At 48.0% G+C, this 15,093-nt stretch overlaps 5 protein-coding genes across 5 annotated transcripts; 2 read left to right on the top strand and 3 right to left on the bottom strand.

Moving 5' to 3' along the window:
• Positions 1-3,170, bottom strand: ASPBRDRAFT_100228 (uncharacterized protein; the record flags this gene model as incomplete). The annotated part of the gene is made up of 3 exons (XM_067616564.1): positions 1-560; positions 616-2,604; positions 2,652-3,170. Coding segments are annotated over 3 exons (3,068 nt in total), but the record flags the coding sequence as incomplete, so codon positions are not given.
• Positions 3,171-4,964: 1,794 nt separating this feature from the next.
• ASPBRDRAFT_201717 (uncharacterized protein) lies at positions 4,965-6,260 on the bottom strand (the record flags this gene model as incomplete). Its single annotated transcript, XM_067621584.1, has 1 exon — positions 4,965-6,260. One exon carries the CDS (start codon positions 6,258-6,260, stop codon positions 4,965-4,967), a length of 1,296 nt encoding a protein of 431 aa, XP_067472825.1.
• A 168-nt stretch (positions 6,261-6,428) lies between these two features.
• On the top strand, positions 6,429-6,843 carry ASPBRDRAFT_671993 (uncharacterized protein; the record flags this gene model as incomplete). The annotated part of the gene is made up of 2 exons (XM_067628854.1): positions 6,429-6,609; positions 6,666-6,843. 2 exons carry the CDS (start codon positions 6,429-6,431, stop codon positions 6,770-6,772), a joined length of 288 nt encoding a protein of 95 aa, XP_067472824.1. The 3' UTR covers positions 6,773-6,843.
• Positions 6,844-7,649: 806 nt separating this feature from the next.
• Positions 7,650-8,073, bottom strand: ASPBRDRAFT_532475 (uncharacterized protein). The gene has a single exon (XM_067627032.1). It carries the CDS (start codon positions 8,036-8,038, stop codon positions 7,793-7,795), a length of 246 nt encoding a protein of 81 aa, XP_067472823.1. The 5' UTR covers positions 8,039-8,073; the 3' UTR covers positions 7,650-7,792.
• Positions 8,074-8,086: 13 nt separating this feature from the next.
• Positions 8,087-9,471, top strand: ASPBRDRAFT_671991 (uncharacterized protein). Its single transcript, XM_067628853.1, has 2 exons — positions 8,087-8,434; positions 8,494-9,471. Exons 1-2 carry the CDS (start codon positions 8,229-8,231, stop codon positions 9,257-9,259), a joined length of 972 nt encoding a protein of 323 aa, XP_067472822.1. The 5' UTR covers positions 8,087-8,228; the 3' UTR covers positions 9,260-9,471.
• The last annotated feature ends 5,622 nt before the right edge of the window (positions 9,472-15,093 follow it).

Below are 15,093 nucleotides of genomic sequence, written 5' to 3'. Positions count from 1 at the left end.
ATGGTGCAGTCGCCCGAGCCGGATGCCAGCAGCTGCCCATTGTTTGAAAAGGCGACCGAGTCAACTGACTTAGAATGGCCCTCCAATGTATACTTGAGAGCACCCGTGGCCGTGTCCCACAGCTTAATGGTGCTGTCGTACGAGCTGGATGCCAGCAGCTGCCCATCGTTTGAGAAGGCGACCGAGTAAACCGACTCAGAATGGCCCTTTAATGTATGCTTGAGAGCGCCCGTGGCCGCGTTCCATAACTTAATGGTGCAGTCGCCCGAGCCGGATGCCAGCAGCTGCCCATTGTTTGAGAAGGCGACCGAGTGAACCATCCCAGAATGGCCCTCCAGAGTTTGCATCTCTGGATCCCAGAACTCTTCTACCTTTGGACCTCTGGATAACCAAGCAGGAAGTTCTCTTTCAAAGGTCTCTCTGATCAATGTTTTATGTGGTGCAAAAATCAGGCCAGAGCTGTACAGTTGCAGTGGTGCCATATCAGCGATTTGTGCAAATTTTAGGATAAATCTGCGCGCATCTAAGAGGAGAATATGCATTCCGTTACTGCATTTATCCTAGATTTACCACTTGTGTTAGTCGGTCAGCTGCCACAAGCTACTTTATACTCACTTTGGTTAGTTGAAGCAATGAATTCACTGCAATTATGGCCTCAGATATCATCCCCAGAATGCCCATGGCTTCAAACCAATGAAGAAGGTGTTCCACAAGGAATGTGAGCACCTGGTCAAGGATTCTGGCTGGTGCTGAGCTCTGGGTAAGATGGTAAACCCAGTAACGACAGGCGTACTGAAGGGCGGGCGGAAGAAATCCTGCTATAGAATTAGGATGTATTTCTGTTCGGCTGGTCCCATAGCTTGGCAGTTCGCAAATATTCTTTCTGAGATAACGGCCCATAACAGTAAGACATTGGCTGGCTATGAGTTCGTGCTTTGCCTTTTTATCCACCCAGAATTGAGACGTGGCCAGTTGGTCTTTCGTACGATCATCCACCAGATAATCATGAAAGGACAAATGCAGCGTCCGTATAGGTAGTTTTGGATCGCTGGGTATAGACAGGACGGAATGGAAGGACTCCAGACGGATGCTAATATGGCGTTCTAGATCGATGCTGCTATCGTGCTCCGATGTTCCAAGCAGCAGCTCCGCAAGGGAAGTCAATGAGAGCGGATTAGCAAGAAGAATAATTACACCAATGATTCTTTGAAACTCTTCAATCAGCTCATTCCTGTCCGTAGCATCCTCGACAAGGAGTTGGTTCAGAACTGGTCGGTATGTGCCATCCATCTTTGATCCTGTAGAACTAGTGGAAAACTTCCGAAGCCGCTCATCCGGGTCAAAATGGCTATCCGCCACGAAACGACACACTGTGGCTGCAAAAATAAAGAGCGGACAAGCCATTGTTGCTAAGGCTTCGATTTTTACCTCTCCGGGCCAGCCGGGGGGAAGAGCATACCGGCGCTTCTGCTGGATTTTGAAGAATTCTTTTCTGAAATATAAGGCGATGTCACGTTTTATCACATCTTCATGCAAATTTTGCAAGATAGTATTCTGGTACTTGCTCTTATCGATCTGATCAAAACCAAAGCGGATGGGTATCTCCGGCCGGCTGGTTAAGAAGAATCGGATTGCCATTTTTGTTGCAGTTTCAAGCTTGGGTAAAAGGTCGAGAATGATCTCCACATCTTCCTCTGGTTCGCATTCATCGAGAGCGTCGATGACAATCACCGTGGGATCCATGGCTTTATCATGATCCACAGCACGTAATGGCTGTAATATGAGCTTATTAAACTCCTCTCGAAGCGAACTTCCCAGGATCGCAGGATCACTGTCGATAGCTTTTTGGATTTCGGGGACCATCTGGGGAATGTGGACTGCTAATTGCTTCACAATTGTCGAGAAAAGCTTTGCTGATGAGCCACGATCTCCCTCACCCCTTTTAAAGAAGAAACATGCCCCGAGGATGCCATCCTTTTCAAAAGACCGGGCTACTGTTCTTGCAATAGTGGACTTGCCAGTGCCTGCCATTCCACTCAGCCAAAATATGCGTCTGTCACTAGACCATCCCCAGTCCTGCACCTGCCGAAGCAATTCTATTCGTGTTCCAGGAAGGCATTCATCCTCATGCTGGTTCTCACGGGAGTTAAGTAATGCGCCATTGGCAAAAGGGAGATTTGATATAACATCTGCATTACGCAGTTTTTGGATATCCATCGTCAATTCGTCGAGATGAGTCAGAATCTTCTCTGCATCCTCTTCTCGGCGTAGATGCTGGTCCAGGTCCAGCCATTGATGCAGGTGGGACTCCTCTTCTTTAACTGAGGCCTTGAGCTGCGCAAGTGGCTGGCTTGTTATAGCCGTTGTACTCTCCACAATGTCTTTTCCCTTGTTGGACTGTTGTACTCTCCGTACTTCGGCGGTGTATCGCAAAATTGCCACATACATCCGAACAATCGATCGTTCTTTTTCGACATTCACTATGTTAGGATCTCTATCCCCATAAAAGTGTTCTTCGATAAAGGCACAACGAATCAGCAAATCCGCCAGGTATCCCGATGAGTCAAATAGAGCATCCTTGCGGTCTGCGTGATTCTTGGCCATCTAATTCATTAGCTGATTGTCTGGCTTGGTAGGTGAATCGACCGTACCGTTAATCCAAGAGAGACTATCGCCCAAGCACTGGAAGCGTACCCAGTCGGGTCGAATTTCGCAATGTTACTGACAATATCTTGAAAAGACAGCACCGAGTTTAATATTTTATGGGCTCTGGCCCGAATGCCATCCTTTCCCCCCTTCTCCCTGTACTGTGCCTCTGTCGCCATTACTACCTCGTCCAATATCTCTCTCGTCCGTGCATCGCCAACCTCCTGAGGCTTGGTTCCGGTCAGCGGGAATAGTGTTGCTACACTGTTTGGATCGCTCTCTGTTAACTCGTCGTACGCCATCTGCCAGAAACCCTTCATCTTGTAGTCGCTCGGTTGGAAAATGTTATTCTTGGGATTGACAGGGCCACTCTTTGCGTCCGGATCCGCAGTCATGTTTGAAGTGCCTGGTTTTCCGGTAGTAAGACGCGAATCTTTGTCTCTTTTCTGCCCTCTGAAGATAGTTTTCCAGCGTCTGAAGAAGCTGTGCCTCCTACTTTGGATAGAATCACTGGGAGTATCCATAGTCACAGCGGCGGAATTGCTTTGCAATGAGATTTGGCCGCAGGGATGCGTAGTAGAGTTCGCTGGAAAATGTAAATTAGATGATAAGAAGGAAAAGAGCCACGGACAAGCTGGCTATTTGCGGGAAAAACTATTGGTGAAGACAGGGGAGTGGTTTTCAGCCAGCCATTAGCTGCAGAGAGGCCCAATGTTGACGCGCCATGCTTATTTCCTTTTTCTCTAGCTGAAGTACGTGGATCATGGCTCTTTCGAAACTTGAATAACATTTGACAGTGGAATCAGAAGTTGAATGATGAAATATTTCACATCTGACGGTTGGCGCGGCTTCCTGAGCTCAATTGAGTCTGAGAGAGAGAAGGTGGTTCAAACTTCCACCAGAGGTGGTTTACCAAAATCGGTGACTACCAGTGCCCATCTCCCCATCAGGAGGATTAGGCTTGGAACGGAGAAGTACACTCCGAGGAGGGGTGGGGTTGGCAAGCGCTACCGATAACATCGTCCAAACAGGGCGAGCCACGATCGAGGTTCAGCAGTGCTGGTCGGGCACCGGAGTCATTATCGGGCCGTGCTGACAATCGCGGGTTTCGTTCCGCAAACACCACGTAGCAGGTTGCGCTCCCTATTAGAGCTACATCCCTCATGAATCGAAGATGCCGGCAAATCTGAAAGCCCCGCAACTCGAACAGATTCAGCATATGATCGAGAACAGGTCGTCGACGAGAGCTGAAATCGCCTTTGCCGCTGGTTGTAGCAAGCAAGCTGTAACATATATCCGTCAGAACCTGGAGGCGTTTGGCAATGTCAGAGCGCCCCGGAACGGCGTCGGACGCCCTCGAAGTATCACCCCAGCGATGCTTGAAGCCGTGTTGGAACGCTTGAAGGAAAAACCCACTCTCTATCTGGATGAATTAGTGGTGATTATATATGATGATTTTGGAAAACGTGTAACCAAACAGAGTCTAAGCAGGACACTTGCTTCTATTGGATGGTCGAACAAGGCAGCTCGGCAAAGAGCAAGGGAACAAAATGCAGATTTACGAGACTTTTACCTGCATAGTCTATCCCCTTATTTGTCATACCAGCTGGTTTACGTGGATGAGTCGGGCTGTGATAAGAGGATAGGATTTCGGCGAACTGGCTGGTCTCCTCTTGGTGTTACACCAGTTCAGATCTCTAAATTCCACCGTGATCAACGTTATCAGATATTGCCTGCCTACACTCAGAAGGGTGTTCTCTTATCTCGAGTCTTTCGAGGCTCAACTGATGCCAGTATGTTTGAAGATTTCATCGAGCAGCTTCTCCACCACTGCAACAGATGGCCAGCGCCGAGGTCCGTAATCATCATGGATAATGCATCCTTCCACCGTACAGAGGGGGTTAAACAGATGTGCCTGAATGCAGGAGTTAAGCTGCTATACCTGCCACCCTACTCTCCAGATCTTAACCCTATTGAGGAGTTCTTCGCTGAACTCAAACAATTCATCAAGCGGAGGTGGTATGAGTACGAAGAAAATCCAGGTCAAGGATTCGACGAGTTCCTTGAGTGGTGTGTTGGAGTTGTTGGTTCAAGGGTGCAGAGTGCTGAAGGCCATTTTCGGCATGCAGGTGTACTGATAGACGAATATATATAGCATTTCTCGGCTGTACCACACATAGGAAGATAGACTATGAAGAATGACCAAAGGCAACACAGTTATCGATTATATCAATCTGACTCCCCACCATTCACATAACAATAAAAGTTGTCTACCCAGTATCTGATATCCCTCACAAATCGACGAGCAATACCCCATTTTACTCCGCGATTTTAAAGTATTCAGGATCACTTAACTCCTCAATTTGGTCCAAGTCTAACCCATCACCCAGAGCCACATCACATGCTTTGCGAAATTCATCCTTCCACGACTCATTCGCAACCTGTGACTGTTGCCAGTCACAGTAGGCCTGGACATTGGCGTCACGAAGTCCTGCTATTTTAAGCCGCGAAGCCTTGGTGGAACAGATGGACGCGTCTTCCGGGGCGGGTGGCGACGATGACATACCCGGCTGCGTGGCGTGTGCGGGAAGCACATTTGTGATGGTAATCGGCGGGTAGGCTGACTCTGATGGAAGGCGACTACGACTCTTTGCCCCTTCAAGCCGCCGCCTCTCAGCCCTATAGATTTGCTCACGGATCATGCCAGGCACGTCTTCATGGGACTCTAATCTCTTCCCACTCTTCACATACCGGACCAGGCTCAAAAGCTCATCTCTATACAGTTTATAATGTTTCTTCCCGTATGGATCCTGGCAACAGTGCGGCCCTAACTCACACGAACCGGGGCAGCGCATTACCATGTAGACATGCCTCCAGGCCGCAGGCTCTCCGGTTAGTTCCTCCTCCGTGTTGACCTCCCGATCAAGATCCTGGAGCATATTCTGGGTGGCAGAAGATGCACCTCGTTTGTCAGTCGCTCTGCGACTGGCTGTAGAGTCCTGGTTGTCATCTACATAGTTGAATGATATTAAGAGTTTCAATTTCTTGCCGGCAAGGAAGTGATGGCCCCATTCGAGAAGCTGTCTCTCGATATCAGGCCAGTCAATATCTGTTTTATCAAACTGTCGAGTAAGTTTGTCACGCCGAGGAACCGTCACCACAATGGACGTGTCGTCCAAAGCAATCTTTTTGTGTGGATATTTGAGGCATAGCTTCTCTCTCAACTTTGGTTGGAGGAACAGCCTCCAATAAAATCCAGGGGCAAGAACCAGATCTTGTTCCGTATCTTTGATCACAGTCTTTGTGTTGAGAGTGACCTTCCATTCAATCCAATAGTGAATACAGGTGGGTGGGTCCTCATCATACGTCTTCCCTTCAACCCAGTCTCCGTACTGGAGGAGCGGCAGTTTATCTGTGTGGGAGGCGCGTGGTTGAGGGGCGGGATACTCAAAGGGGGACGGAGAGTTGGCGTTGATAAGGCTAAGACTTGATGGCGAGGAGGTACGACTGAAATTTCCGGGAGTGGGTGCATACCATGGCGAATCATCGCATCGCCACGATTCGTTTCGGTATGTGTCGTCATCATTTCCAGGGCTAAATAAGCTCGAGCTCATCTCTTTAGTGATTGAGACTCCTGTGGTTAGCAATATTGGGTTAAAACTCGCACACTACGCTGCCTCAGCAGCTGTTGTTCGCCGGCGAACAACGGTTAGCAAACAACAGCTGCAGGCGAAGAGGATTGTGAAACGACCGTCTTATTTTGTCACATCAAACAAAAGAAAATGTACTGTGCGTTTATCGACTGCATGAGTTACAACAAGGCAGAGATGCGTGGTTGCCAGAAAGGGGAAGTTGATGCCACATGGCCCGTCTGCGAGGGACCAGGAACAGGCGTTCCTGGCTCCCTGAGATCTACGGTGCCGGGGCGGGAGGTTCCATGTTCTTCCATGGGTATCTCCCGTGGTTGACTATTGTCGTGGTGGGATTGTGCAAATTAATAAGCCATTAGCATTAACTAGGCATAAGTCAATACCGTTCTATCTACATTCTATGTACTGTACCATTATCCAAATTTACGGCGACCCTCATTTGCAAGCGGGTGGCTCTCTATAACTTCCCCACTTAATTCTTGGCAGTGGGGCGCGAAAACAATTGTTATGTGTTTCAAGGTCAGTGGAATTTCGAGACCGACTGTAAGATGTTCTCTGTATAGTCAGGCCCACCTAGTACAGGATATGCTCTGGGTACCAAGGGAGAGGAGGGTCAGCCTGGCCGTAGCGCATCTCGCCAGGAAGATCGACATCCTGCGTAAGCATTTCCAACCCACACCTATTCCATCCACGTCCACCAAATGCAGGACCAACTTTGTATCGATCCAGTCGGGAGACGAAGTAATTTCTACCTGATTGATCCATTGCGCAATGACCGTAGTGATTGTGAAAGTAAGTTCACGCTTTCCTTGTGCGATTTCCAGGCCTCTCAACACACCCAAAAAACGAGAGCCTGAATAACGTCTATTGGTTACTTTGACTGGCCTTGTTGGCGCTAACATGTGCAAAGGTGATCATTTCAGAAACGGATGTGTTGTTATAGGCATGAGCACTGTATGACACCACGGCATAGTCAAACGAGCGTCTCATGGACGCAATGATTCTGCTGTATGCACTCAGGAGCCATACCATTCACGGCCGGCAAATATAGGCCAGCGGTATGGTGACTTGGGACAGGTGCGTCCGCCCAGGTTTTCTCCACAGATCCTCCCCAAGTGTTGAGGGCTGTCGGCTTCCTACTGAGATACCCTTGCTTCGTGTTATTGGGTTCGGTCTCATCCTCCCGGAGTTAGGATTTGCTTTCCAAGACTCCGTATCGATCTTTACATCGGACGGTGATATCATAGGTCTCGATGCCGTGGGTCGTAGATACATGGATGCCTTGGCCAGAAATTCTGAGGTGTAATTTGAGTGGTTGCTCGTGGAAATTAACCCAAGCGGACTATTGATAATGGTAATGCAAGGAAGGTGGATATCTTTCACCCCATTTAGATTACAAACCACTGCGGCAGAGACCATTTACATGACTGTGATCCCGCATGTGACTCTCTCGCGTGATCATGGCACATTGATTCGTCGATCCAGTACTGGCCTCGCTACTGTTCCCCATCTCCGATAGCCGGCCCCACTGTGATGGAGTTTTGGAGGGAGAGCACTGTTTCATGAGCGGCTGAACTATGCTGAAAGCCTTCTATGCATTCCGGTATGTTCTTAATCGGAAGGTATGATGGTGAGGCAGGCAGTGGAGATGACAGCCAGAAGAGGTAGCAGCGCAGAAGGTCAAAGCTAAGATGAAGGCGACGACTACAGGTACTACGTAGACAGAGCCAGGACGTAAACATACAAAAGGGGGAAAATCAACAGAATAAAAAATGTGGAATAATAAAAAAGGAAAACTGTAGAGAGATATATAGGGTGAAAGTCCACCGTCAGCTCCCTTCTAGATTTACCGTGCCTCCCACCTGATTGCATCAGCGTCATTGTGGCCATTAGGCTGAATCCCGTCATTGCTCTGGTGGTGTATTTAGTTGCATGAAGCCAAAATATCCTCTGCCGGTGCAGACATATACATTGGAGACACACTCTTCTTTCTGCATCCAGACGATCGTCCGACGTATAGCCCTGCGGCTGCGGTGCACCCTACCTCCACTCCTACGCTCAGCAAGAACTCTCAGCACCGTGAGGTACGAAAGCATGTGCTCAATAACTGACGGCATCTCTGGACGACGTGTCCTCCCGTGAGTGGCCTCCGAACCTTACCAATATATGCGGCTTCTGACCTATTTTACTCTTACAGCGTAAGCTCCCATTTCAACGGGCCTTTTATGGCAGACATGAGCGAGGATCGTCGCCTGCCTCCGCTCCCATGTGTGGAGCCCTTGCCCCGCGGACCCTTAGACCCGTTCAGTGCCAACGCCTATGCCTCCGGCGCTTCAAGATCTCAGTATACCTGCCCGGATGGATCGACACGGCCGGGAGTGGAAGGGCGCGTTGTGGCCATTAAAGCGTCGGCACGCTCGGCGGAGTCTTCCTTGCAATCCGACCAATCCCAGAAGGTGTTCATGTGGCCGCAGGAGCTTTCCTGCCCTCAATTTCTGAACCTCATCGCCCCCACGAACATCAACCGCAAGCCGCCGTTGCAGCAGCAGTGCGGGCGGAAGCGCAAGGCAAGCATGGCCCCAGCGGGTTTGGAAAAGCAAAGGGAAAGGCACAGAATTGCAGAGGGCACCCGACGGAAGAACCTCAGCCAGCTGCACCGTGAGCTGGACCGCCGCATTCATGATTTCTTCCTGGAGCAGGCCGGCTGGAGCCCTTCCAAGGGCCTACCAGAATCCAAAGAACAAATCATTCAAGCTGCCATCTTCCTCATTGACTACATGGCCTGGATTATTAAGTACTTTGTTCGCCAAGAGAACAAAATGCCACGCCAGCTGTTGGAGTACCTAGCGCCCCCGCTGCATACAGCAGCAGCAGCTGGTGTTCAGCTTCTGGGAGCAGAACCAGACTTCCCAGGAGCAGCTCAGAAGACTTCTGGAAGAAAACCAAACGTTGATGGAGCGTAAAAAGGCTCTCGAGCTCCAGCTGAGATTTATGGGCACATGTTACGACCTCCAGAGAGCGAATCTTTGACTTCTTAGTCCCTGGACCAATACATGGTCACCATCGCCCGGTTTCGCATACGGGCCACATTCAGTGCCAGTCTAATAGCATCAACCCCTTATTCCCTCGCCCTGGATCGGTGGATGTGCTACTTTACAATCCCGGAAGGGGCCTTGTCATTTTCTACTGTGTTTTCCGGTACAGCAATGGCGTCAACTACAAACATCTGGTTCGGGACACGCAAACCTCTCTGCCGTGTTGTCTATGGACCGCCTGATCGAGTTAGGACAGATTTGATCCAATGCTTCTTCTATCGCACAGTGGAAAGGTGTGGTTTTTATCAACGAAAAGGAAACGAAAGAAGGAAATACGAAGCAATGACGAGCAATGGCTTACTTTGGAGTCTTTACAATAATCTTGCTTTTGTTTTCGTACGGACAGGGCCATACTGTCTGGACTTTTTGGCCAGGGTCGAGAAAATTGTGGGCGACATTAGCATGGTTTCCCTTTCGGGATATTGTCACTTATATGTACAAAACCGCGTTCGGTCTCTATATTTTCTAAGACCTAAGTATCTTCCAGAGTACAATGTATGGGGACGGTTGTAACTGTCAGTTGAAAGTGAAATGAGTAAGGAATATCCAGCAAAGAAGTACACACAGATTGGTTTTAGCTGGCAATTCAAGTATGAGCTAGTAGCTATGGTATAGTGTTTAGTCGTTTGGTAGTAGTTCTACCCGATCATTGACTTTGCAGTTGATTAATTAATTCATTATAATCGAAATTAACAGTGGGTTCTGCCCCTCACCTACTTATTACAAAGCTAATGCCGCTAGCTTCAATATTCACGATCTGGAAGGCGTCAAATCACTCTTTGAACCAGGACTTTTTTATGCAACCAGGATCACTGATTAGTTGGGTTTGTTACCTGGCTAGGAATTCTTAATTGCCGAATTGATCTTGACGTAACGCATATCATCTGGAATGGTAGTGGGCGGTGATTCGATCAGAGCCTTCTGCCCGATCTCGGAGTTTCTGGGCGAGTTCCAGGTTTTGATTGATATGATTGATGCTGCATCAAGTGATGACCACACGTGGCCCCATAAACCACAAACGGATCAGAAATTCGAGAGTTGAGGTTCAGAATCTGTCGAACCCTAGTTTCACTGAAACCGGCCCATGCCGCAAGAGGGTAGCTTGATTTAAAACACAGTCAATGAGCCGCCCTTTACTGCATGGCGGCTTGAAAGTATGCTGGAGAAGCAGAGCTATCTAGTTTTGTTTCACTGTAGGTTGTCCCCTCCTAGAGAACGTTCACATGGAACTACCATATCACCATATCGCTGTATAAGGGAAAACTCTCCAATCTTACTGTCCCCAGTATGAACGCCAAGACGAGCATAATTAGCATTTGGATTTCACTTGGGAGATGTACAGTTGTTTTCCTTCCCTTTCCTTTCCCTTTCTTTTCTTTTCTTTTCTTTTCTTTCCTTTCTAAAAAAGACAAAAGAAAAATTCCGTGTTGGGACGACTTACCGACTGGCTAGCCCATTCGAGGTATCAACTTTCCCTGAAGTTGTATTTTACCGTCACTTCGCATTAGTGCAAACCTTCACCAAATGTCGCTTACTGTGGATCTGGTGAGGAATGCGCGAGTTTGGTGTGAATGTAGTTTAGGTATCAAGCCTATGATTGCAACTAGGGGATTGTCTGTATAAACAATTACAAATATCAATCGAACCAGATTTCTAACTTTGTTATACTTTACTAGGGGATCTTCCAGCATATCTTAATCCTGCGTACGATTAGTAAATATATATATACGTTTATATAGGGTATGTATGTTTGTAGTATCAAGGAAAAGAGTAAAGGGGAAAAGAAGAAAAGGAAAAATGCAACGTAATATTCTGGGAAAAGCGCCGCCGAAGATGGGCTGTGGGGAATCATGCACCTGTGTGCCTCTGTACATCTGAGCTCATGTAGGCCTATATTTTCGCCCAAGATACAATGGCATCGTGATTGCGGGAAAGGCGGCTAGAAGGTTAAAAAGACGCGGGTTGGGGGAAAGCTGGGTTGCCGATGAATGAATTTATTGGTCTGGCCATTGACACCATTCTATTTCTAGTCATCTAGTCGAACCCCTCAGAGGGTCTACGTATCTCCTTACTCATAGAACCGATATTAGCCAATCGCCTCTCGTGGTTTCCTCACACGATGGGAAGCAGATATGCTCACAAAAGTTCGCTTTTATGATTTATATTCTCGGAGATCGTAAAGTGACCCACCAGAATCCACTCAGACCCTGTGCATGGGAGAGGAACTTGAGAAAGCAAACACCCCTAAGTCGATGTCCTAAGCTGGTTTAGCTCCGTGTCCTCCGAGAAACTGAGGTTGTCGGTAGACTTCGGCTGGGCAATTGCGAGAACATTGTTCTGCTATGACGAGAGTAGTGCCTCCAGAAATCAGGCGTCGCTTTCATCGTCCAGCTTTTGAAGTTACTTTTTGAAGGTACTACCATGCTCACAAGAAATGGGTATACGCACCTAGATGGGCGGACATAACACCTTTGGTGAAATCCTCACCAAAGAGGCTATTTGCCCATCGGGTTCGTGGCATGGACCTTCGTTAGTACCTGTAGCAAGCGTTTCCCCGAGAACTGATTATGAGAGGACGGTTTTGTGGGGGCCTTCGCCAAGTGCTCAGGGTTGGTGCGCAAAGTTATATATACACCCTGAGACCATCATCCATCGACAACGCCAAAACATTTGATCCCTCGCCATTGATCGCCCGGCTCTAAAGTACGTTGGGACGACATGTGTACTTCCTCCGCTTGCTGCCCTTTCTTGATACCATCCTCCAATTTTCTAGCAGAATGCCCTGTGGACGATCAGGCTTTCGGTGAAAGGGCATTAACAGTCTCTTATGGTCCTTTGGACCTCCAAAACAAGACAACACGTTAGTTAACGAGGCGCAGATACATTCACTTTACACTAACCACTATGGGCCAATCCAGCCAATCATGGACTCAGTGCAGGATCTACACAACGGCCTCTTAACCTGTTGTTCCTGTGTTTCAATTGTTCCGAAGATTTTAGGTCGTCGGTACCCTCGAAGGGAATCATATCCTACTACGAGGTTACTTCTGTGACGTGTTGCTGCTGCAAATCAGGCAACAACAAGGGGATACTACAGGGGACATTCGTCAGTACGAACGGTCCTGAATGGAGGACTACGAGCTGACGTCTAGCAAGATCCACCCATACCATGCAGCAGAGATTATTCGAGCGCGTGATCAACACGAGCAGTTCCTCTGGGTGTCTCGACAGAATAAGACATCGAACAGCAGTTTTCGACACTTGGATAACCGTATCCACGTCCGTCTTTACCGGGAACTTCTTTTTGTTCCTTTATCCACCCATACGTGCTGGACACTCGTGAGTCATATAGTTGATTCCCTACAGCTCCAGACACCGCTGGGAGATGGGCTCAAAGATTCCAGACAAGGTTGGAGCAAGCCATGCTGTAAATCAGAAGGATTGCTTATCTAATTGTTCAGCAGCCTGTGTGAAACTGACCAAACGTGTCCTCCAACAAGTACCCATTCCAATCCTGAGGAATATCGTCCAAGATCTGCGAGGGCATTTCAAAGACTCCGAATATCTTCCTATACTTGCCATCCTGGAGACGTGGGGAAGTGGCCAAAAATGTGCGTCAGTAAGCAGCTGCACTGAGAACTTTCACTCTCCCCACGTCACCAGATGTCACGAAGGGAACGATAGGAGTCATCTATTACCGATGGGCTCTGAGAAGACGCTGCATCCACGCGACGTTGACCACACGAACAAAGCAACGAGAAGGGTACCGACGGTGCGAAGCAGACATACTTACAGAAGAGGACTTCGGAGACAAAAGAGAGCACCGCTTAAAGGAGATTGTGCGGAATGTTCGGCCCGTACATCACCGCTATGGAGGGTTGGACCTGATGGAAGAAAAAACCTCTGCAACGCGTGCGGCCTAAGGTGGTCCAAGAAGAAAAGAAAAGCGGTAGTGTAAGGCATCATCCATAAATGATATGCAATATGAGAGGTACGCCTATTATCCAGCTGGGCACAATCAACAAACCCAAAAATGTCGATGAGAAGAGAGTGGCTTGTTATGTTACGGTACATCCCTTCCGGTCATCAGAACGCGATGACCGTTCCGTATTAGTACATAATAGTAGCTTTTGTGAAACAGAATGTATGGTCTTAAATCGGTCCTTTCTGCTCCGGAGCTTGCGTTTAACAAACTCTGGGTGTGCTGATAACTTGGACACGGCATGCTCGCGTTTTAGAAGGAAAGATCTTGTGGCTGCTGTGGCCAAATTACTGGGTTCATTGCAGCCAACTGCACTGGCAGATGGCGGAAGACGAGCGCTGGTGCAGCTAGTGTAGGATTTAGATTTGGATTCGGGGCCCAAATGAAAATTCGGATATAGCCCCCGGAGCTTAGCCCAATTTCGCAACCCTAGCCTTCCACGCATTTTCCCGAGAGGAAAGGCCCTCGATATCAACATCAGAATTAAGCTTGGACGAACAGAGTCAAGGATATGTCATTAACCGTAGTACCTGGATTTCTTTCTTGGCCTGACATGGGGTAAATGGGAACCATAGTCATCATAATCAAAATCAACAACCACAGATATGACCAGTCCCACATACCGGACAGATGGTGTGGTAGTTATTCCGTCTCGGGAAGCCTCACAAGTGGAGATAGCTCAAATGAGCAATTAGAAATAGGGACAAGCCAGATGAAAGACCAAGAGGTTTGGATTGATCGAGATCTTGTCAAAGAAGCCCTCATTATCAACCAACAATACAAAATGGTTAATCTAAAAGCAGCAATGTTATTTATGATGACCCAGATAGTTTTGCATTCGGAGTATTAAGCAGGATCTCGAGTAAGGCGGCAAGCTTGATACAATCGATAATCGGTCAGCTTCAAGAACATGATATACCCGTTAGCATAGGGATCTAAGAAGGCAATGATGTCAAGACGGCTTCCGGTAGCATTTGATACACAAATCACCCGGAGAAGTTTTGGCTTTCGTCGTAATGCGCGCAGATTTCGGCACTCTTGAAGCTTTCCAGATGGCATTGTTGATATAGTCAAAACTGAAGCACGGTCGCTGGGAATAAAATCTTTGTTTCAGGAACAAACATCGGAGGACATTGCGAGAAAACATTATGTGACGGGAGGTGTGTACTTGCTCTGAGCAAGCGGCTCTATGCACATGCATCCTCATTAAAAAGAATGAAATCCCCTTCAACAGACTATCAAGCCTTGATTGTTGCCGATTGGAAATGTGCAGGATCGAATGCTGAGAAGTGTGGGATTTATGCCAAGAACAAGACTTTGCTCATGGCCAAGATGGGTAAACTGGTAGGTACCGGCATAGAGCAGGAATACCCAGCCCTTAGCGCATGAGTGGCTTACTTTCCGGCTAAAGAACAACAATGATTCAGCATCTTTTAAATGTTTCATATACTAGAGTCTATTGCCTGCGATATAGTGCAGCAATTTAGTGCAGCGTTTGATAATCTGAAGAGACAGAACAACATGTCTGTTCCGTTGCCGGAGGTGATATTTTCAGAATAAGCTGCCAGAAGGCTACAAGTACGATTTTAGCAGTATCAGCCAGATTGGTAGGGTAAATAGCCATCTCTTCAGTGAGGAAGTTGGTTCGAATATACTCGCACTGGATGGGCGGCCTTGAGGGCGGCCTTGACTCCATTCGAAATGGATGTTGTGTTGTTTT

The sequence above is a fragment of the Aspergillus brasiliensis genome (assembly GCF_001889945.1).
Source record: "Aspergillus brasiliensis CBS 101740 unplaced genomic scaffold ASPBRscaffold_43, whole genome shotgun sequence".
Lineage (NCBI taxonomy): Eukaryota > Fungi > Ascomycota > Eurotiomycetes > Eurotiales > Aspergillaceae > Aspergillus > Aspergillus brasiliensis.
The sequence above is the reverse complement of the archived record's forward strand: the minus strand, read 5'-3'. Positions and strand labels throughout refer to the sequence as shown.

What these genes read in the sequence shown, in the direction of transcription:
- ASPBRDRAFT_671991 (XM_067628853.1), top strand. Translation starts at nt 8,229, where the DNA reads ATGAAGCCAAAATATCCTCTGCCGGTGCAGACATATACATTGGAGACA. An exon ending in TCTGGACGACGTGTCCTCCC is followed by an intron (nt 8,435 to 8,493) that starts GTGAGTGGCCTC and finishes TTACTCTTACAG; the next exon opens with CGTAAGCTCCCATTTCAACG.
- ASPBRDRAFT_532475 (XM_067627032.1), bottom strand. Translation starts at nt 8,038, where the DNA reads ATGTTTACGTCCTGGCTCTGTCTACGTAGTACCTGTAGTCGTCGCCTT.